This window comes from Hypanus sabinus, chromosome 15, assembly GCF_030144855.1.
Source record: "Hypanus sabinus isolate sHypSab1 chromosome 15, sHypSab1.hap1, whole genome shotgun sequence".
Lineage (NCBI taxonomy): Eukaryota > Metazoa > Chordata > Chondrichthyes > Myliobatiformes > Dasyatidae > Hypanus > Hypanus sabinus.
The window spans coordinates 44,654,076-44,677,974 of NC_082720.1; the positions used below are offsets into that span (position 1 = coordinate 44,654,076).

Here is a 23,899-nt window from a genome sequence, read left to right on the forward strand (position 1 = left end):
CTCTTCTTCCCCATTCCCTTCTGAATCACAGTAATATACTCAGTGCCAGAGACATAACTGCTGTTCCCCCACTAGGTCATCTACCCCCTCCCCCATGGTATCCTAAACATATACTTGTTATTGAGGGGCAGCCACAGGGGTACCCTGCATTGGCTGTTTATCCCATTTCCCTCTGCTGATAGTTACCCAGTTACCTGTGTCCTGTACATTAGTTGTAGCTACCTCCCTGTATTGTCAGTCAATCCCTCAGCCGCTCAAATGATCATGTTCATCCAGTTCCAACTGCCTAATATGGCAAGAAGCTACCGCTGGCTACATTTCTTACTAGTGTAGTCATCAGGCATCCTGGTGTCTCCCTACCTTCCCACATCCTACAAGAGGATTCCACTGACCTGCCTGCCATTCCCACTGCTCTGAATCTGCAATAAGAAACTACACCGCTTCTTGCTGAAGCCTCCTCAGCCAAAGCCAGAGTCCCATTTTAACCTTGTCCCACTCAACAATAGCTACTCTGCTTAAACCTAACTTACTCTTATTAGTCTTTGCCAAGTACCTAATGATTTCAAATCCGCTGAATGTCCCAATGGCCCCATTTGCTTTTTAAATCTGGCTCTCACTTGCCACTGCTCACTCGATCTCAAGCCTGTTGGATCAGGTGTAGAATGAATAGAAATTTGCAAGATGTAAACAAAATTATGAAGGATATAGATTGAGTAAATGCAAGCATGCTTCTTCCACTGAAGTTGAGGTGAGATTAGAACTAGAGGTCATAGGTTGAGAATGGAAGGTGGAACCTAAGGGGTAACTTCTTCACTCAGAGGGTGAATATGGAAAGGGCTGGCAGTGGAAGTGGAAGGTGCACATTCAGCTTTACAATTTAAGGGAAACTTGGATTAGCACATGGAAGGGAGGAGTAGAGGGCTATGATCTGGGTGCAGGTCAACAGGACCAGCATGGACTGGATGGCCCAAGGGATCTGTTTCTTTGCTGTTGTTCTCTAACCCTACATTGCTGACTTTGCATACTCCATCTCTATAGGCAAGACTTTATTGATGTTTAGATTACAAACCAAGTACCATAGAACCATAGAACATTACAACACAGAAACTGGCCTTTTGGCCCTTCTTGGCTGTGTCAAACCATTTTTCTGCCTAGTCCTACTGACCTGCACCTGACCCAAATCCCTCCATACACCTCTCATCCATGTACCTGTCCAAGTTTTTCTTAAATCAATGAAAGATGAAATGCAATATCTTTGTAAACATACTTGCATACAGTACTTGGGCTCTTAAAACATTAGTTTTAAAAATTCCACTGCATCTGTTAATTTCCTATATAACCACAACTTCAAAGTCTGTAATTATTTCTTCATAAGCATATTCGCTATGAGGTTATTTCCTTCTATTACATTCATATCAGATAATCCTATTAAAGTTTAACAAAACTGGTGCTCACAGCACTTACCATGACGAGATATATTAGAAAACCTCAATTGTTTTTTTTTAAATCTCAATGATATACTTCAGAAGTTCTAAAATGAAATCACAGTTGAGTATTTTTGATACTTTGTTTTTATATTAGTTTCAATACACCTGGTTCATTGAGTGCTGTTTACTGTATTCTGTAGGAAAGTAACTTTTTATTAAGTAGCCAAGAGTACTTCAATTACCTCCAAAAAGATACAGTACATCAAATGTTCAAAAATCTGAAATGAAACAAAGCATTGCAGATACAACTTAAGAAAGAGCGCACGTCTCAAATTTATAACATCTTTCTTAAGACCTTCTATTGCTTCTTCTAAACATTGGCTAAAGTAATAGCAAGGCCTTTCTTTGTATTGTTCAGTACCCTCTGTAATGTAATTCTGCCATTACCCTGGCACAAAAAATCCCCCAGGCATTCTACGCCAGTATTTAAACAACACTAATGATATTGAGCTAAGTGTCCTGCTTTTCCATTGTCCATGTATGTTCCAGCACTCTATCAGGTGACAGAATGATCATACAGCTGTTAAAATGCAATTCTGCACTTCACATGATATCAAGTATCTTGTATCTATCCACAAATACTGTGCAAATTAAGTATTCTTCTAACTGGGGTAACAACAGAATGGTGTTAAAATGTCTACAGAACATATGTCATATTGCTTCTGCTGCCATTTAATTGCTCTTACTTTTAGATGACCAAGAAGTCAACTCATGTCATGATGGGCCTCATGGATGAATACAAGTCTTTGCTCAGGTGGATATTAGGATCCCAAAGGAATTTTTAATGCAAAATTGTAGATGCTCCTCAGAGCATCCAATCCAGTATTCAAAGTCATGATCACCTGCAAATAACTGGATCATCAACAATTTGCATTTAATGATCATCTTTAACTTAATTATAACAAAAACGTCAAGTCACGTGAGAACGTAACCAATGGCTCAGTTGAAGAAACAAAAATTAAAAGGAACGCAAAGGGGCAGTGAGATTTAGGGAAGAAATTCCAGGGCTTGAGGTTGATGTTGTTTGTAGCATGGTCACCAATATTGACCAACATTATAACAATGAAGGTGCATGTAAAGGGGTCTGAAATTAGGTAAAGCAAAGGAATGGGAAGCCTGGGAGGGCGGGGTAATAGGTAAATCAACTGTGCAAAAGTAAAACAATGGATAGAGTTCTTCAAAGTTCAAAGAGAGTAAAAATTGAGTGTGTTAAAATGATAACGTTTCATAAGTTAGAACAGTGTGGTGACATGAGGCTGGAATAGGGTTATTTGTGATGCCCAATTACATAATCAGAGGCTCAGCTCTGGGTCCAAGGTTGCAAATAACTTGGCTTAGCCTTCAGAAAAACTGCAGGAAATTTTTCAGCAATAAAATAACCAGATGATCTCAGTTTCACTCAGAATTCGAAAATAATATGATCAACTATGTGTAGGACTTCTTGAGAAAGGAAATGCTTCAGTCTTTCATCTTCTGTTCCACGTGCTCTTTCAAGCCTATGACCATTTTCCATTTTACTTATTTGATTTCAGTTTTTTGGACATTAAAAAATTCAGTAGGTCCTTTCTGGTACAGAAGTTGTACAAGGACAGTTTGGTCAGAGATGCACTTAGTTCTGGATTACAGATCCTCAATCCACTGCACACTGCATCCTAGAGACATTTTTTTCTACATTATATGGGCTTTGTTTTAAATGATGTCACATAACATTTGGCCTAATTATATTTGGAGAAAGATAGGAAGCAAGAATAAATGGAAAATCAAATGTCCAGGACAAGGGACGCCGAGATCTGGCTCCATAACTACCATCAGACAAAATGAATTGGCTGGCAGTAAAGAAATGAGTGCAGTTGGAATGACTTTATTAATATTGATTGAAAATTGTCTATCTGCAGACCACGACAGTGTTGAACCCCAACTATCACCAATCTTGATAAACGTGATTCATCTAACTGCAAGTTAAGTGGCCACTGAAAGTTCATAATCACAAACATGGGGTGTTGAAAAAATGAACACAGTACTTCAAGATTGCCCAAACCTCAATTCTTGATGCGCCATTTTTTAAGTTGAAGCAGAAAACAAGTGGCCAATGGGAATTATTGATGCATACTCGGTAAAAGTTTGAAAAGCATGCAACTTCATTGTTGCCATTAGGTTACCCCTACCCACTTACATTCACATTTTACACACACAGTATTTCTGGGCATATGCAATGCGTTTGTCATATGCAGAGAATGCAATAATGTAATTTAACAGTTGTGTGATCTTTCTGTTGCCCAATAGAGTACTGCAAACTGTCTTGAACAATAGAAAAGCAAAACACTATAAAACTCCATAACATTGAAAAAGTTTAAATGTTGGCACAGATTTCCTTAATGATTTATTCTGGGTGAGGTCATTCAGTGATGAACAACAGTATGTAGAAACATAGAATATACAAATAAGAGGCCACGTAGTCCTTCCAATCTGCTCCAACAATACTGGCTGATCATCTATCTGAATACACATTTCCACTCTCTCCACACTCTCTTGGATGCCTCTGCATCTGAAAATTCATCTACTTTAAATATTTTCAACAAATTGCAATGTGTAGCTCTGCAGTTGCAAATTTTACAAATTAAACACTAAGTAATGAAACTTTTCCTCCTTTTAGTCCTGAATTTCGTGTGTTATAAGCCAAAATCTTGACCGAACCTCTCTCATTTTTGTGAATACTGGTGAATACAAATCCAAGCAAACTAATCTCACCTCTTATGCTGTTCTGCCATTCTAGGACTGTAGTGACATTCACTTCAGTAACTACCTCTCTTCACTGGCAATACTTCACCTATATTCGCTAATGTCCACAAAAGCAAGAGATTGAGAGGGGCAGCCTGGTCAACTGTGTTTTACACCCTGGCTCTCAAGAGTCAGGAGAATTTCTAAGTGCTTCAGGAGTAAACCAGGTTAATCCTCTTGGGTTTTATCTTAGGAATACAAATAATTTCTTGAAGAGACTTAACCAATATTGCACATGAAAAAAGTGTTTTGCTCTGAAATGAATTGTAACACAAAAACATTTCATTAATTTAACCCATTCTAATATCAACTTTACTATTTTCTCCAGAAATCTTCATGTGATTCTTCTATCCTTGCTTCAGGCCCATCAGATTCTTCAGTAAGACCTTGGGAAATTCAGGGTCAACTGGTTGACTAAGTGCAGCTGAACAGAAAGTGAACTGATGTTACAAAACCAGATTGTAGAAGGAAATTTATGTGGAAAAGTTGAAGTATATTAGGCCATTTTGAAACCATATCTCAAACATATATCTGCTCTTTTTACCAAGTAATGATATGCTTTTTTTTAAAAATGGAGAGAGTACAAAGATTTATTCAGTTGATAGCAACACAATCTGCTGGAGGAACTCAGCAAGTCAAGCAGCATCAGTGGGAGGAAAGAAAATGATGTTGTTTCAAGTTAAAATCCTGTATCATTTTGGAGAGGCAAGATAGTCAACACAGTGAGGGGTGTAAGAAGACAGGCAGTTGATGTCCCCATTGTATCTTCATTAAGCTCATTCCTGGGGAGGTGTTTTGTCCCATGAAGACAATTATATAGACCCAGTCTATGCACTCTAAAGTTTAGAAAACTGCATGTTACAACATTAAGGCACACAAAATTCTCATGGATCTTGAGAGGTTGGATACAGGGTGATATTTGCCACATCTAGAAGTCACAATCTTCCAATAAACGCCTAGCTATTTTAGACCCAGAATGTGATATTCTGACCACAGCTCAACATTATTGTGACAAATGGCATCAAAAGCACATGGGACTGATGAATCGCCCCTGACAACCAAGTCCATCCCTTGGACTTCACATGTAGCTTATTTACTAAAAGATGGCAGGGGAAGAGGGGATCAGCATCATTCATTTGAATTCAACTAAAATTACTAAAGACAGACAGCAATATTTATATTGCTGATATAAGCATTTTTATATTGAGAATATAAATTTAGATCACTTGCAATAAAAGGCAATTCAGACAGTGATGGAACCAATGCTCATGTAACTAATGTGATGTAGGTTCTTGTTTTAAAGCTAAAATTGAGAATAATCATAATCTAAAGTATTTGATGATGCCACACACACACACACAAATAATTTTAATAATCAGAAAAACAAAAGATACCAGGAGAGTGCTAGGAAATCACTAAGATAAAAGATCAGCAATTACCCTATTGTATGGCAGTGAAGACACAAGTGACTGAATGGTCTACGCTTGGTTTTTAAGTCTTATTTTGTATTGATTTTGTCACAGGAACATTTATCACACAAAATCAATTCATACAACTCTTATGACAGAGTTCTTATGGAGTTCTTATTGCTCTTATGGAGCAATGAAATCATCTGGATTTTTAACCTGTTAGTTTCAATACCCAACACTGCCATAAGTGGGTGACATTATCATCAAATACTTTATACTATTATTCTCAGTTTTAGCTTTCGATCAAGGACCTACATCACATTACCTACATTCCACCACTGGCGTCTGAATTGCCTTTTATTGCAAGTGATCTGAACCTATATCATCAACATAAAATGGATTATATCAGCAATATCAAATATTGCTGTTTCTCTGTCATAATATTAATTGAATTCAAATGTATGATGCCAGTGAAAACTGTAGTCATGCAAATTCACTAAATCATTAAATGAAAATCTAAAAACCCTGCCGACCTTGGCAATAAGAAATAAAGGACAAAATGCTGGAAACACTCAACAAGTCAGAAAGCATGACCAGAAAAAGAAAACTAACTTTTCTTTTAAAAAAGTTATTAGTTAAATACTTGATACCTCTGTGGTTTGGCTATAAATACTAACAGAATAAATGGAACGTCAAATTTATAAATATTTAAAGGAACAACACAAGAGAGAAATAAAAAATATTTCTTCAAATAAATTTATATAGTGCTTTTCAAAACCACAGAATATCTCAAACCACTTTGTGGCACAATATAAAATCTATTCACCACTGTAATATAGACCTACCTTGATAAAACTATAGCCAACACCACAGGACCCTTAAAACCATAACATTTCATTCCAAAGGGTTGACGAGTTTAAGAAGAGCTCATCTTTGTAAATCTAGACAGCGATGAAAGAATTAATATTTCGAAATTTCAGAAACAGGAATTCTGCACAAAACGCCGCAGGTAATCGCGAAACGGTGACATTATATGGAGAAGTTTTACCACATAGCACGATTCTAATGAACAGGTCGATACTGAGTTTGTAGAAAATAAGCAAACTATTTAACTATATAAAAGCAAGAACGCCCTGAAGAATAAGTCAGCGTGACAAAAAGACGACAGATACTGGAATCTGGAGCCTATGGACATTTTTGAACTCATAAATTGAGACATTCCAAACGACTTGTAATTTCAGTTGCTTATAATTGAGCAGTGCATATGCGATAAACCCAAATAACAAGTACACTAGGAATGCCCGAGGTCGATCGCAAATACACACTACGCTTTTAGGCCTGAAACATGACACACTTGAGGCCGGGACCTGCGAGCCCGGCGCTGCGCGGCCGCCAGGGTTACCACACCTGCGCACTGCCCGCCTCTCCCCGACGTGTCGCGAGAGCAGGCAGACAATCGAACCCTCTCACTCAGCGGTAACGATCCGCCGCTCACTTCCTTCCCGGAGAGCGCTTAGCCCCCCTCACCCGGCGGCCCGTGCTGCTTTCATCCAGCCCGGAGAACGGCGAGGAAAGCCCGCGGCGCACAGGCAGACGTACGGAAGGACAGCCGAGGTGGAACCAGAGAAACGAGGGGTGGTGGAAGTGGCTGGAGCTGAAGTGGAGAGTTTTTTTGGGGGGGTTGAGAGCCGGTTTACTTTCTCTCCTCCTCCCTTGCAGCGGGCGGAGTGATACGCGGGGACTACTTTAAAGCGGCCGGTTCCTTCCATTTTCTCGGCTTCTCCGAGCAGACTCGGCGGCTTTTCCGGGTTCGCCTTTAACCCCGTTATTGTCGGAGAGGGGAAACCCGCAGCCACCCGCCCCGAACCCCGCCCGCGTAACCAGGCCATGGCTCTCAAAAGAATCCATAAGGTAAGCGGTGTCCGGCCTAGCCACGCCCGGCCCGCCTCGCCTGCTCGCTTTTGCTCTCCTTGTCTTTCTTTCCTGAAAAGCGCCCGGGTCTGCCCGGCCGAGTTGTCGCCTCCTCCCGTCCGCCATGGCCAACATTTGGTGTGTGCTGGGCCCCAGGGCCCGCCTTTCCCTCCCTCAACCCGGAACGGACTGGGAGGTGGTCACTTAAAAGTGAAAGTAACCCCCTGTTCTGCGGGACCGCTTATCTCCTTTCTTCCCCCCCCCCCCCCCACCGCCTCCCTGCTCCAGGCGGCGGTCGAGTGGTAGGTGGATGGGAAATAAGATAGAGTGGGCCTCCGTTCCCCCCGGTAGTTTAGGGTTGGGAGGTGAAGGCGGCTGGCCTCGCCACTGGCAAATGTCACGGTGCTGCCCGCAGCCCTTGACCGAGGCCTTGGTGCCACTGACTCGGCGGAGGCCCCGGGCCCGCCTCCCAGTGAATCCTGCGGGTCGGACCGATGGCCCGTGCATTCCACACCCCCCCCCCCCCCCATCTCACTCTCACACACACGTTCGCTGTGGGTGTAATATTCGCCGGGAAAGTTCCCATGTGCGCTGCTTCTCTCGATCTGTCAGTTTCAGAAAGGGGAAAAAAATCAAAATCGATCCTGCCTGCCTGGCGACTGCGGCCTGGCGGAAATGTGTAGTTTTTAAATAAGTGGTGAGATACAGCTTTTATGAAAATGTGCTGGTAGTTTTGGGTTTTCTCTTTTTGATTTGGGGGCCATCTAGACAGCTGGTTTGGTTTACAAGCTATAACTAGTGACTTCGAGGATTTAATGTTTGGGTTCGGCTGTTGGATGAGTAGAATAAGCATCCATTTCGAGGTAAAAGTTTGGCTTTTTTTCTGCGTTTTAGCCAATGTGTTTCTACGGTACCTCCATTTTCCACTGATTAATACAGATGGGAAGTACAGGCTTGTGATTGGATTTGTCACTTAAACAAGTTATTTCTGGATCTAGTATTCGCATTTTATGATTGGTAATAGAGGAAAGCTAGATTTTTGTTTGGCTTCAAAAATAAAGTTGTGCTGGTAAATTCGGGTGTTCTTCCTTGGGCAGTATTGGTAGTATTTTTTCCAGCAAAACTTGTTCTTGCCAGCCCTGAAGCTGATGTCATTTGCTGGAAACTTGTGTGATGATAATTTTGAATGCAGTTGTTCCCTCGATTTCCAAGGAAATATCAAAATGCGAATTACAATAAAAATGGATTGGTTTCTTTTGAATTTGCATGTTAAGTACTTCATGATCATGAAGTATGGTTATTTGAGTCTTGACTTAGTGACCTTTTCAAGCTGGATCGAATCTGCTTGATCAAGAGGAGTTCCTGTACCACTTTAAAAAAGAAACTCGGATTTCTGGTAACTCTGTCACTCAACAAAATCTATAGAATTTAAATGTTTAATTCTAATAATCTAATTCTCCCATTGACTTGCCCTCCATATCCTTTGATCTGCAGCTTTTGTGAAAACTGGATTCTTGTACCTCTTCATTTGATTGCATTACTCTTTCAGCCAAAAAGGATGAAAAGTGATTTTTTTTTTCACCGAAATGCTTTTTACTGCTTTATCTAGCTTTCTTTGGAGTCTCTTGTTGATATTCAAGAAGATTTTGCTTTATTGCTTTTAAATAATTTAAAATTGTTTTCAGAACTGGATGTCTTTAAATGTGTAGGTTTCACTTTTTTCCCCTGACATTTGGCAAGATCAAGCAAGTTTGAACTGCCATGCAGAAGCCAATACCTTATGCATTCCTTAGAAGAAATTGGAATATTGTGTACAATTTCCACCACTGAGGAGGAGTCAGGCAAACATAATTTGGAGAGGGTGTCGTGAAAGACAACTGATTTTTAAGTACATGAGTTTCCTTGTTAAGCTGGAAGTATTTATAGTATTACTTTATGTGAGATTTAATATTGAAGATCCATTGATTGCAGACAATATTTGATAGAGATTCAGCTTCTCTTGAAGTTATTTCAAACTTGGGTGATGGAAGCTTGTCAGATGAAGAGTTATTTTTGAACTATTCTTCACTCACTGATAAATATATGGATATCACTGACAAGTGAGGTATTGGGCTATTTTTATACCAGATGAATAAGTGTCAGCGAAAGTGAGTATAGTTCCCAATATTAAACAAATAATTGGAATTTTCTAATTGTTCATTCTGACTTCCCCAGTTTAATTATCTTGGTGTAGATGCATAATGCAACATCTTAAAGAATTGTGAGGGCATGTTTTAAAATAGGGTATTCTTTGCATCTTTTTTTTTGCCATTATGTTTTGACTCCTGCTACAGTAGTGTGGACCAAAACTTCTCATCATTTCATATGTCCTATTTTTATCATACCTTTTTAGTGGATCTATTGTGTCCTTTTAAACAAAGAAGCTCTGGTTTTCTTTAAGCCCTGCCATATGCCAAGGCCCTAAGGTCTGTAATATTATTTGAAGTGGTGGTTGATAAATGTATTGAATAGTCTTCCAAATAATGTCTTTCTTGCTCTTTCGTATCTTTTTCTTATCACTTTTCATACTGCTTCCCTGCATCAAAGTGTAACTGAATGTATCTGAGGTGTTTTGGGATATGGCTAACATGTTTACCAGTGTAAAATGTGGCCTCTGGGATTTTGATTTGAACAGATGCAGTATATTTAATTGCTACACTATTAGATAAAATGCCTTTCCTTTGTATTGGAAAAAGTGGACTTATTCTGCAATTTTTGCTGAACAATCAAGGTGCAAGTAACTATTTCAGAACTTGTTACAAATATTGTATCCTTGAATTTCTTCTTTCAGCTCTTTTCAACACTTACGATATGGTGCACAGTCTACTTGATCATGCTCTTGGAAGTAAATAATAGAATTCTTAACTTGCAAGGAATCCATGATGCAATATTTCAGTGGATTTGGTAAAATTGTCTATGCATTGTATATCTCCTTGCCCACAAATTTACTGGGTCTTTCATTTGTCAATGTATCTAATTTGAAGTGTTTCTACCAGCCATGATAGAAGTAAAGTATGAACAATTGGTTCAACAAATAATGCTCTCAGTGCATCATCACAATTTAATTCACATCGGCCATGAAGGCTACCTTGTTATTTCTTTGCATTATCTTGTAATTTATGATAATTGTCTTTGCACTGTACTACTGCTGCAAATCAACTTTCACATGGCAGTGGTAATTTGATGAATTTGTATTACTAAGTACTTCCTCCTTGTATTCAAATTTTTTGTATATAAATTCTCATGATATTCTTTTAATTCTAACCAGTACTTCTGTAACTTCGTGCCTAATTCTGATTTAATTTTAAACTTTTGCCATCATTTAACCATTTACTCAGTAGATTCATGGATTGAAAACTTTTTTTAATCCACTGTAGAGGCTCACTACCTGACCTTTTATAAAATGGGTTTAAGCCAGTTGAAAATTGTGATCAGAAAGTTTAGTTTCAGGTCAAGGTATGCTGCAGTGTCTCAACTCTGTACTTTGTTTAGATCAGGATAATTTTCTTGGGCAATAGTTGTATTCTTATACTCCGGTCTTGAAAGATATTTATTATCAAATTGACAATTTTTCAGGTGTAGGACAGTAATGGGCTATGGCAAATAAGTATTTTTGCAGGATTTGTATTGGCCTGAGTGGTTTTTAATTTTTCCCAAGTACCTCTAATTCAGTAATATTCAAATTGGAATCCTTCATAGAAGGATTACTTTAACTTCAGTGACTATTCTCTGTATGAGTTTTAATGAAGTTTATTTTTCAATTATGACACTTTTATTTCAAGTTTTTTTTTATACTTTGCGTATCTATAAATAAAGGATCAGTCTTATTATCAGGAGGCGTAGAATTACTGTTTTACCTTGATTATTCCCAATTAACAGCTTTCGGTGCTTCCTGTTCGTGCTTCTGTATTTTGCTGAAGGAGGCACTGGAAGGATAAAGGCATTTCTGATCTGGTAACTAAACCCAATTTATTGGGTGAGAGTTTGTCTTGTCTAATTTCTTAAATGATATTTAGGATAACTTTTTGGTTCAACCTGTCAGCAGCAAATCAAGGGCGTTGTCATAAAATCTGCTGCTTGGTTTTTTTTTGCTATTGAGATACTGTCTCCTTAAGATAACAAATACTGTGAAAGTAGAGAAAGATGATGCCATCACATAGCAGAGTAATTTGTGGAATTTTGAGACAATAAAGAACAAAATATTTGGACATGAACTTGTTTTCACTTCAAAAAGAAATATTGGGTAGGGATGCTCTAAAGTTATTCTGGCCTTACGAGCAAGAAGTTTGACTATAAGTTCTACCCGTGTCCAACCTATTCTGTGTATAAATTACTACTTCAGTTAATTGTTGGAGCAGTGATTTTGGAAAAATGCTGGAGAAGAAATGCTTGTTATTAAGAAATACATTTGGACCAGCTATATAAAACAATTGTCTGCCAAATGGTTGGTGTAAGGCATGTGCAAATATCTTCATACTGCAGTGCACTACTTGTTGCCTTTGTTGTGGGGTTAAATTGAATATTGGGCAAGTTAATCTTGTGTAGAAGATGCTCCCTAGACACTAGTGTTTGCACTATCTGAGTTGGGAATGGGAACTCTGCATTTGCTGCAGTGCTAAGAAGCTCAAAGCAGGCACTCAGCTGGCACTCTTGTCAATCATGACTGAAGTTCAAAATACACCAGTTACTCCCCACAGCACTTCTCGTGCTGAAATTGAAAAGTGAAGCAGGTGCTGTTTGCTTTGCCCGTCTCTGTACAAGAGAAGGGGGATGCATGGTTATTGGTGCCATCTTAATATTAGGAATGGGAACAGCTAACCAGAATTCTTAATTCATGCTGCCCTGTTGGCTGTGTCTGGATTAGAAATGAGACTGGTTCTGATTCAAACTGTGTGTGACAATCTTAAATAGTTTTGTTAAAAGGAGAGTACAGAGGAGATTTACTAGAATGTTACCTGGGTTTCAGCACCTAAGTTACAGAGAAAGGTTGAACAAGTTAGGTCTTTACTCTTTGGAGCGTAGAAGGTTGAGGGGGGACTTGATAGTGGTATTTTAAATTATGAGGGGGATAGATAGAGTGGACATGGATAGGCTTTTGCCATTGACAGAAGGGGAGATTCAAACAAGAGGATATGTGTTAAAAGTTTAGGGGTAACACGACGGGGAATTTCTTTACTCAGAGTGGTAGCTATGTGGAACAAGCTTCCAGTAGAAGTGGTACAGGCGGGTTCGATTTTTGTCATTTTAAAAAAAAAAATTGGACAGGAAAGGAATGGAGGGTTATGGGCTGAGTGCAGGTCAGTGGGACTAGGTGAGAGTAAGCGTTCGGCATGGACTAGAAGGGCCAAGCTGGCCTGTTTTTGTGCTGTGATTATATGTTTATAAGGTAAAAAGGTGGCAGCGTATTGAAATGCTAGTTACAAAAATAGAAACATTAAAATGTTCTGGTAATGTGTGAAACAGCAGATTTTGAGGTGTTTTTTAAGTATGTTCTAAAACTTTTATCTGCCAACATTTTATATTTGCACCAATAATGAATAGTTAGGATAGTATTAATGGTACATTCAATGAATTTGCTGAATCCCAGATGCACTGTGCACATACAAGATATTCTGAAGTTGATTAACAAGATACAAGAAAGAATGGCAGGCAGATAGGGATATAACCTGTGTGTCCTCAAAGTCCTACTAGTCTAATCTTAAACTCCCTTTCTTGCTGGTGGGATATATGGTCACCAGAAAGATTGCAATGTCGGCGATTACCTCACACTTCCAATTAAGGATGTACAATGATGTTGACCTTGTCCAAGAAATCAGAAATATTATTTAATAGTTGCTTTGTTCCAGGTTTTGTATTTTCATTAAATAAGCTTGTGTATGTGGTAGGGAGAAAGCAGAAGACAGGGAAGAGAGACTGAATTTCATATAAAAGTTGAAGATAATTTGCTATTATTGCAGGCATGATAAGATTAATTAGTGACTTCTAACTATGCACTCCACATCCAATCCTTCATCTATAAATCTGTTGGCAACATGCATGACTTTGAGGAAATATACTAAAAGTAAGCAAGTAGGTTTAGAGATACAGTTCTGGTTGAACCCTTTGGGATCCAAATAATGCATTTTTGAGTAAAATGGTACTCTGCCTCAAGTGGAAATACTGTTAAATATGCTTTTAAACATGTAGCTTGTTTTTTTTTGAAATTATCTGGATTGTGTGGTGGGTTTCCCTAGCTATGATTTAGGAGCATTGTGAATGCAGCAACTCAAACTTGGATGACCCAAATTAGGAGCCCTATCCTTGAAATGCTCCTGAAAGCTGACAAAGTTGCAGTGAGTTTTAAGCTATGAACTTCAATTAAATGTTCAGCATTAAACCAATGGCTAATAATTTTTAAGCCAAAACACTTCCCTATGCCTCTTTAAATTGTGCATTTTGCATTAAATCATTGGAGTCTGAAATTGTATGGGAGTTTACCCAGCATGATGCTCTGGACTCAAGTGCCAGAACAAATTGGACTATGAAAACAAATTATGCGTGGACTTCAAATACTAAACTGGAGTTCTAATTGTAGATGCTAGCAGAAGTTAGTAAAAATGATAAACCTTTTGAATTCTTCCATCAATACAGGGGATTGGGGCTTCTACAGGATATATGCTTGTGTCCACAAGAACTATTGTTTAAAAATCAATGTCATAGTGTGCTTCTTGGTATCTTGAGAACTTGCACTTGCTTTAAGAATTAACCATGTAATACCAACAGTGGGTTGGCAGATTGCCTTGGCGAGTAATTTGAGGAAAATTGGGTTTTTAGGCTGAGTATCAATTTTATTTTCTCTATGAATACCAATAAAACTGGTAGTGACAGCAAATAGTGTCAGAAACATTCGCTTGAACTGTTTTACTGATCCATTTTTCTATTTCTGATCACCACTATTATGCCCAATGTGAACACTCTGTCTGTTGGCCATGTTCTGTGGTCCACTTTTAAAGCAAAATGTTTGGTAATACTGGCAATACTTTAAATGAGAAATTCTGCAAACTCAAGGTAAACACAGGAGAGAGATATATCAATATATTTTGGTATGGAGTTGTTAAATCATGATTTGGAGGCTTGTCTGATACCTGAAATGTTAGTAACAGTCTAAAAAGCATGCTGTTGTATGTCAGCCATTAGTAATTCAATATTATAATTGTATGAGAGTTAATTTTCTACTTTGGCTAGGAAATGCAGTTTGGATCAGTTAGCTACTTTTCCTTAGATGGGGGCATAGGGTTGGCAATATTTGCACATTGCTGAAAGTTAATTCATCTACACACACAAAATGCTGGTAGAACACAGCAGGCCAGGCAGCATTTATAAGGAGAAGCACTGTCAATGTTTCGGACCGAGACCCTTCGTCAGGACTAACTGAAAGGAGAGATACTAAGAGATTTGAAAGTAGGAGGGAGCAGGGGAAATGCGAAATGATACAAGACCGGAGGGGGTGGGACGAAGCTAAGAGCTGGAAAGGTGATTGGCGAAAGTGATACAGAGCTGGAGAGGGGAAAGGATCATGGGACGGGAGACCTCGGGAGAAAGAAAGGGGGGGAGCACCAGAGGGAGATGGAGAACAGGCAGAGTGATGGGCAGAGAGAGAGAAAATAAATATGTCAGGGATGGGGTAAGAAGGGGAGGAGGAACATTAAAGGAAGTTCGAGAAATCATTGTTCGTGCCATCAGGTTGGAGGCTACCCAGCTGGTATATGAGGTGTTGTTCCTCTAACCTGAGTTTGGATTCATTTTGACATTAGAGGAGGTCATGGATAGACATATCAGAATGGGACGTAGAATTAAAATGTGTGGCCACTGGGAGATCCTGCTTTCTCTGGCGGACCGAGTGTAGATGTTCAGTGAAGCAGTATACCACACCAGCCGACTCACAGGTGAAGTGTCGCCTCACCTGGAAGGATTGTTTGGTCAAGATTTAATATCTCGTTATCAGTCTGACAGGGGATTGCATTTAATGTCAGGTGTTTATGTGAAAAGAAAGGACACAAGTGTGGAATAGGAGTAGATCAAAAAAGGACACCATTCTACACCATGGTCAATTTGCTTAACCTATCAATACACTATTAGTATCCTGAGAACTTTGCTATCCCACCTATTTTTCTGTCAAATGTGAATGCATTACCTTGAATGCCATGGGTTTGTGTGACTTGATACTGTTCCACAATCCCTTATCCAAAATCCTTGGGGCCAGTTGCTTTTCAGATTTCAGAATCCTTCCTTATTGGTTTCGGGACCTGCCGCGGATACCAAAATACACATATGCTTAAGTCCCTTATTTAACCTGTCTCAGTGTGAATGGACTTTAGGACCTGGCAGAGCTCCAGACCTACGCACATCCTCCTGTATACTTTAAATCATCTCTAGGTTACTTATAATACCTAATACAATGTAAATGCTATGTAAATACTTGTTATACTTGTTATACTTTATTGTTTAGGGAATAATGACAAGAAAAGTATTTTATTTCCAACAAAAACATTCAATAATACATAAGAATATACAGCTTCGAACGAATGGAATCAAATACATGGTAAATGACTTATTGGAATAAATGTAGAACGTCAATCACTATAAAACTTCAGTAACTTGTCTTTCTGTTTCTTTAAATCATATACAGTGGTAGTTCTGTCACCATATTCTTCAGTACAGACACACCACGATCAAGCTTCTGCAATAACTCCACTTTCTGCATTATTGATGATGATAGATGCTCCCTTCTCTTTTTCTCATTGTTACCCATAGGGGAACCTGCACCTCTTTTTGACATTTTCACAGTGAAATTAAACACAGTCAACAATGAACACGAAATTTCAGCGAACAGCAAAATGCACATGTAACCAGTACAAGCGCTGAGCCACAACTGACGTCTGGTGGCCTATTGCTAGTGCTGCCATGTCACACCTGAGTGACATCAGCTGTTAGTCAAAAAAACTTCGGTTTTTGGATGAAGGATTGTGGACCTGTACTTGGTAAGGTACACTGCCAAATGCCTTCTGGGAGTCCAAACTGAAGTGGATGGTTCCCTTGTCTTTGGGCAAGACTTGAAATCAAAATTGTACGTTTGTGAGATGTTTTCTTTTTACAAAGTTCTGTTTGATTAGTTTTCCAAATATGCTGCTTTTCCCAATTATAAATATTTGGCAAATTGGTATACAGTTACACATGCTTTGACTTCCTCATTTTTTAAATGGTGTCACACAAGTAGTTTTCCAGTCCGCTCTTCCCAAATTTGTTTTGGAAAATTAGAATTTATTTTAAATAGCCTCTTTTTGAGGATCATAAGCCATCTAGGTAAGAAAACTTGTCAAGTTTTAGTCTGTTAGCTTGATATTTTTAATAGATTGGTTCCTAGTACTCAATATTAATGGAATGTTTTATTTTGCATTGAAACAATTTCTGTAACTCTCTCGCTATTTCCTTGTTCCCCATAACTATTTCTCTATTCTCCTTCTTTTGGAGGCAATATCTCCTGGACCCTTTGTTAATTTTCATGAGCTATTTACTACTTTGGCCTAACAGTTTTCTTTCTTTTCTAGATTTTTAATTTATCTTGTTCTTTTAAGTCCACTAGCATTTTTGTCCTTGTTTTTAATTTTGTACTGTAGAATTTTCTTAGTTAACTACTGCTCCCTTGGAATTTTTCCCCTTTGGACTATTGTTGTTTGTTGTTGTGTGTGTTTTGTTTTTGCTGAGTGGCCTGAATTCCTCTGAATAACAAGCAAGCAGTGACAGATATTTTTCCTGCTAATCCATCATGCCTGTCCACTTTAATCACACTATAACAATAGACAATAGGTGCAGAAGTAGACCATTTGGCCCCTCGAGTCTGCACCGCCATTCTGAGATCATGGCTGATCATTCACTATCAATACCCAGTCCCTGCCTTGTCCCCATATCCCTTGATTCCCCTATCCATCAGATATCTATCTAGCTCTTTCTTGAAAGCATCCAGAGAATTGGCCTCCACCGTCTTCCGAGGCAGTGCATTCCACACCTCCACAACTCTCTGGGAGAAGAAGCTCTTCCTCAACTCTGTTTTAAATAACTGACCTCTTATTCTCAATCCATGCCCTCTGGTACTGGACTCTCCCAACATCTGGAACATATTTCCTGCCTCAATCCTATCAAATCCTTTAATTATCTTAAACGTTTCAATCAGATCCCCTCTCAATCTCCTCAATTCCAGCGTGTACAAGCCCAATCTCTCCAATCTCTCTGCGTAAGACAGCCCTGCCATCCCAGGAATCAACCTAGTGAATCTACGCTGCACTTCCTCAATTGCCAGAATGTCCTTCCTTAAACCTGGAGACCAAAACTGTACACAATATTCCAGGTGTGGTCTCATCAGGGCCCTGTACAAATGCAAAAGGACATCCTTGCTCTTGTATTCAATTCCCCTTGTAACAAAGGCCAACATTCCATTTGCCCTCTTCACTGCCTGTTGCACTTGCTCATTCACCTTCATTGACTGGTGAACTAGGACTCCTAGGTCTCTGCATTTCTCCCTTACCTAACTCTACACCATTCAGACAATACTCTGCCCTCTTGTTCCTGCTTCCAAAGTGGATAACTTCACATTTATTCACATTGAATGACATCTGCCAAGTATCTGCCCACTTACCCAGCCTATCCAAGTCTCCCTGTATTCTCCTAACGTCCTCTTCGCATGTCACACTGCCACCCAGTTTAGTATCGTCAGCAAACTTGCTGATATAGTTTTCAATGCCCTCATCTAAATCATTGACATAAATCGTAAAGAGCTGTGGTCCCAATACAGAGCCCTGTGGTACCCCACTAGTCAGCTCCAGCCAGTCCGAGAAACACCCATTCACTGCTACCCTTTGCTTTCTGTCTGCCAACCAGTTTTCTATCCATGTTGAAACCCTGCCCCCAATGCCATGAGCTCTGATTTTACTCACCAATCTCCTATGTGGCACCTTATCGAATGCCTTCTGAGAATCTAGGTATACAACATCCACTGGCTTACCCTCGTCTAACATCCTTGTTACACCCTCAAAAAACTCCAACAGATTAGTCAAGCATGATTTGCCCTTGGTAAATCTATGCTGGCTTGGCCTAATCCTATTTCTGCCATCTAGATGTGCCACTATTTCATCCTTAATAATGGACTCGAGCATCTACCCCACGACTGACGTTAGGCTAACAGGGCAATAGTTCTCCGTTTTCTCCTTCCCTCCCTTCTTGAAAAGTGGGATAACATTAGCCACTCTCCAATCATCAGGAACTGATCCTGAATCTAAGGAACATTGGAAAGTGATTACCAATGCATCCGCAATTTCCTGAGCCACCTCTTTTAGAACCCTCGGATGCAGACCATCTGGACCCAGGGATTTATTAGCCTTCAGTCCTACCAGTCTACTCATCACAGTTTCTTTCCTAATGTCAATCTGTCTCAATTCCTCTGATATCTTATGACCCTGGCCCATCCATACATCTGGGAGATTGCTTGTGTCCTCCCTGGTGAAGAGAGATCTAAAGTACGCATTAAATTCTGTTGCCATTTCCCTGTTTCCCATAACAATTTCTCCCAATTCATTCTTCAAGGGGCCAACATTGTTCTTAACTATCTTCTTTCTCTTCACATAGCTACTAAAAAAAGCTTTTGCTATCCCCTTTTATATTCCTGGCTAGACTGAGCTCATACCTGATTTTTTTCTCTCCGTATTGCTTTTTTAGTTAAGATCTGCTGTTCCTTAAAACTTTCCCAATCATCTGTATTCCCACTCATCTTAGCCCTGTCATACTTCTTTTTCTTTAATGCTATACAATCTCTGACTTCCTTTGTCGACCACTGTGGCCCCTTCCTCCTCTTTGAATCCTTCCTTCTCATTGGAATGAACTGCTTTTGCATCTTTTGTATTAAGCCCAAGAATATCTGCCACTGCTGATCCACTGTCTTTCCTGCCAGGGCATCCGCCCATTTAACTTTGGCCAGCTCTTCCCTCATGGCTCTGTAGTCTCCTTTATTTAATTGCAACACTGACACCTCTGATCTGCCCTTATCCCTCTCAAATTGTAGATAAAAACTTATCATGTTATGATCACTACTTCCTAATGGCTCCTTTACTTCAAGATCACTTATCAATTCCTGTTCATTACACATCACCAAGTCCAAAATAGCCTCATTCCTGGTTGGCTCAAGCACAAGCTGTTCCAAAAATACATCCCTTAGACACTCCACAAACTCCCTATCCTGGGGTCCAGCACCTACCTGATTCTCCCAGTTCACCTGCATGTTGAAATCTCCCATAACGACTACATTATCTTTAGCACATGCCAATGTTAACTCCCTAATCAACTTGTACCCAATATCCACGCTACTGTTTGGGGGCCTGTACACAACACCCATTAGGGTCTTTTTACCCTTACTGTTCCTCAGCTCAATCCACACAGACTCTACTTCCCCTGTTCCCAAGTCACCTCTTGCTAAGGACTGAATCTCATTCCTCACCAACAGGGCCACCCCACCCCCTCTTCCCATATTTCTGTCTCTACGATAGCACGTATACCCTGGTACACTCATTTCCCAGGCCTGATCCCCTTGCAGCCATGTCTCCGTTATCCCAACAATATCGTAGTTCCCCATTTTCATCTGAGCTTCAAGCTCATCTGTCTTATTTCTGACACTACGCGCATTCAAGTATAGAATTCTTAGCCCATTCCTCCTCTCTTTGCTTAAAACACTGTCTACTGTACCTAACCCAGCTCCTTGAACTTCCATCGGGCTAATTGCACCCTGAATTTTGATGATCTTCTCAAGATCACCCAAACCTTCTACACATTTAACCCCATGCTCCTTCTGACCAACCCTCTGGATCTGGATCCCTGCCCCCTGCACATCTAGTTTAAACCCCCCCCCCCCCGAGCAGCACTGGCAAACACTCCTGCAAGAATGTTAGTACCCTCCGGTTCAGATGTAGACCGTCCCTTCGAAACAGACCCCAATGTCCCTGGAACAAAGACCAATTATCCAAAAACCTGAACCCTTCCTTCCTGCACCATGCTCTCAGCCTCGTATTAATGTGCATAATCATTCTATTCTTCGCCTCACTCGCACATGGCACAGGTAGCAATCCCGAGATTGTCACCCTGGAGGTCCTGCCTTTCAGCTTCACTCTTAGCTCCCTGAACTCTCTAAGCAGGACCCCCTCACTCACCTACCTACATCGTTGGTCCCTACATGGACCACTACATCTGGGTTCATGCCCTCATTCTCAAGAATAGCCTGCACCCGATCTGAGATGTCCCGGACCCTGGCACCAGGGAGGCAACATACCATCCGAGTCTCCCGATCTGCCCCACAAAATCTCCTATCTGCCCCCCCGAACTATAGAATCCCCTAAAACTATCGCTCCCTTCTCTTCCCTCCTCCCCTTTCTAGTTGAGGGTTCAACCTCTGTGCCAGAGGTAGGACCACTACAACTCATTCCTGGTAGGTCATCCCCATCAACAGTATCCAGTACGGTATACTTATTGTTAATGGGAATGGCCGCAGGGGTGCTCTGCTCTCTCTGCCTGCTCCCCCTGCCTCTCTGGACCGTCACCCATCTGCCTACTTCTTGGTTTTTTGGTGTGACTACCTCCTGATAACTCCTATCTATCTCTGCCTCCCGAATGATCCGTAGTTCATCCAGCTCCAGCTCCAACTCCCTAACTCGGGCTGATAGGAGCTGCAGCTGGACGCACCTCTTGCAGGTGTGGTTATCAGGGACAACTGTGTTGACCCTGACTTCCCACATACTGCATACGGAGCACACCACTGCTCTGACTGTCTCCCCCATACCTGAACTGAATTAATAGAATAAGTCTAAAAAGCACCTAGCGATCTTAACTTCTTCCCCTCAGCGAGCAATCACACAGCCTTACCGAAGTCCCCTTACGCCGACGCCCACTTAGCCAAAGCCCAGGACTCTGCTTCCACGGACTCAGCTGCCCGTTCTGACAAGAAGTCCTGCCTTTTAAAGTGCGCGCTCGACACTGACGTCACTCGCGCCTGCGCAGTTCCCCCTCCTCCACAGGTATTGACCAGGTAGGCTTAAATCCTACCTACACGATCGAATTCTCTGAGCTCCCAGCTGAATCACAAGCTGTAACTTGCTCCCGATTCAAATGACCACTCTGACAAGAAGTCCTGCCTTTTAAAGTGCGCACTATGCTCACAACATCCTTGGGGGTCTTTAGCTGAGGTAACTTATTAAACCTATCTTCCTTAACTATGATGAAGTCCAAGGTGGCTAACATTTTTAGTGGCATTAATGAGGTATTGCTCTGGAAAGCTATCCTTGATGCTTTCTGAATTTCTCATACTGATTTTTTTTCCAGCTTGATCATCTTCATGAAGATTAGTCTTATCTATTGCACAATTCTATCAGCATACCTCTTATCATTTTTTTTTAAATCTACCTTTTCTTGCAGTATGCTTAGTCTATCTTAATACACTATTCCCATAGTGCTACCTATCTTTCAGTTCTTTGAACTTTACCAAAATGAGTTCTGCGACTGGTTTGTATCTTGGTGTGTGATTTAATCAACTTTTCCTCTTTGCATATCTTTCCTAAAAGTTGAATATTCAATAATAAATTTACATTGATCCGCATTGCAGCTACATATTCATAATGGGCATCAAATTGTACCCATTACATCTTGGTTCCTTTATTCATTTAACTTGTTATGAGTGCTCTGTGCATCACAATCTATCTAATAGCACATTAATCATCTTGTTGTCATCTTGGTTCTGCTTTAATGGGACATTTTTGTATAAATTGGCTATTCTTTGCATGACAACTGTTTACAATATCTTTTTCATTAGGTGTAAAAACATGGCTCATCTTGAAGTCATGTAGCACTAAAAATCACATTTAGCAGTTTTGCTTAATAAACAACAAAATACAGATGAGTTTGTTTTTTTTTGCTCTTGTAGATCTAAAAGTAGCTTCTATAACAGTGTATTCTAATGCTGCTGCTTTTGGTTCTGAATGGCATTTGGTGGTATGTAAAGTAATTTTTTTTTCAATATAAAGGCTCCTGGAAATTTGTCTGGTTCAGCTGACAAGCTCATGAATTTTCTTTATAAAAATGATGCATAGAGTGCTCTTTCTAGGTAAGTGTAGATTTGAGAACAACTTTCCCCGATAATTCCATGTTTTTCTTTTTGCTTTGCAAAGTATTTTGGGACTCTTCTTGTTTTAGTTGATCTCGCAGATTTGTCATGCTCAGCTGTAAAGCTTCATGACCTTGACCTCACTACCTCCTTGTGCAATTGGATCCTTGATTTACTCACTTGCAGACCTCAGTTAGTTCAGATTGACATCTCCACATTTTCATCAGCCTAGACGCACCACAAGGCTCTGTGATTAGACCCCTGTTTTACATAAGTTATATTTATGACTGAGGCTCCAATGCCATATTCTGGTTTGCTGACGACTCTATTGCCGTTGTCTGAATCAGAGGTGGTGATGAATCAGAATATAGGAAGGAAACTTAAAATTTGATTGAGTGGTGCCAATGTCAATAGTCAATGTCAGTAAGACCAAGGAGCTTGACTGTTGACTTCAGAAGGAGGAAACTAGAGATCCATGAGGCAGTCTTCATCGGAGGATCAGAGGTCGAGAGGGTCAGCAATTTTAGATTCCTGATTTCAGCATGTAAGTGCTATTACTAAGAAAACACAGCAGAGCCTCTACTTCCTTAGGAGTTTGTGAAGATTTGATGTAACATCTATAAAATATGATCAAAATTTTAGATGTGTGCTGGAGAGTATATTGACTGGTTGTATCAGAGCTCAGTATGGAAACATGAATACCCTTGACCAGAAAATCATACAAAAAGTAGTGGATATAGCCCAGTCTATCACAGCAAAAGCCCTCCCCAGCATTGAGCACATCTACATGGTGCACTGTTGCAGAAAAGCAGCAGTCATCATCAAGGACCCCCACTGCCTGGACCGTGCACTTTTCTCACTGCTGCAATCAGGAATAAGGTATAGGAGCTTCAGGGCTCTCACCAAGTTCAGGAACAGTTATTACTTCTCAATCATCAGCTCTTGAACCAGTAAACTTGATCTTTTCTGTGATACTGTACGACTACAAGTGTAGGCTATGATTATTTGCTACTCAAAGGGGGGAAAAAGATTTGTGAAAGGTAAGTAAATTTGTCTCAAAGACTGGTGATTAAAATTAGTGAATTAAGTAGAGGAGAACTATT

The 23,899-nt window shown here is 40.1% G+C and overlaps 1 protein-coding gene across 2 annotated transcripts in view; it reads left to right on the forward strand.

Annotated features, from left to right (window-relative positions):
* Nucleotides 1-7,289: 7,289 nt before the first annotated feature.
* Nucleotides 7,290-23,899, forward strand: part of ube2d2 (ubiquitin-conjugating enzyme E2D 2 (UBC4/5 homolog, yeast)) — a 39,920-nt gene continuing 23,310 nt past the window's right edge. For both annotated transcript variants that reach the window (XM_059990283.1, XM_059990282.1), the window contains exon 1: nt 7,290-7,585. Coding sequence is in view for 1 of the 2 variants with exons in the window: in XM_059990282.1 (XP_059846265.1) it covers nt 7,562-7,585 (24 nt within the window). In the remaining variant the exon portion in view is untranslated. The remainder of the gene's footprint in view (nt 7,586-23,899) is intronic.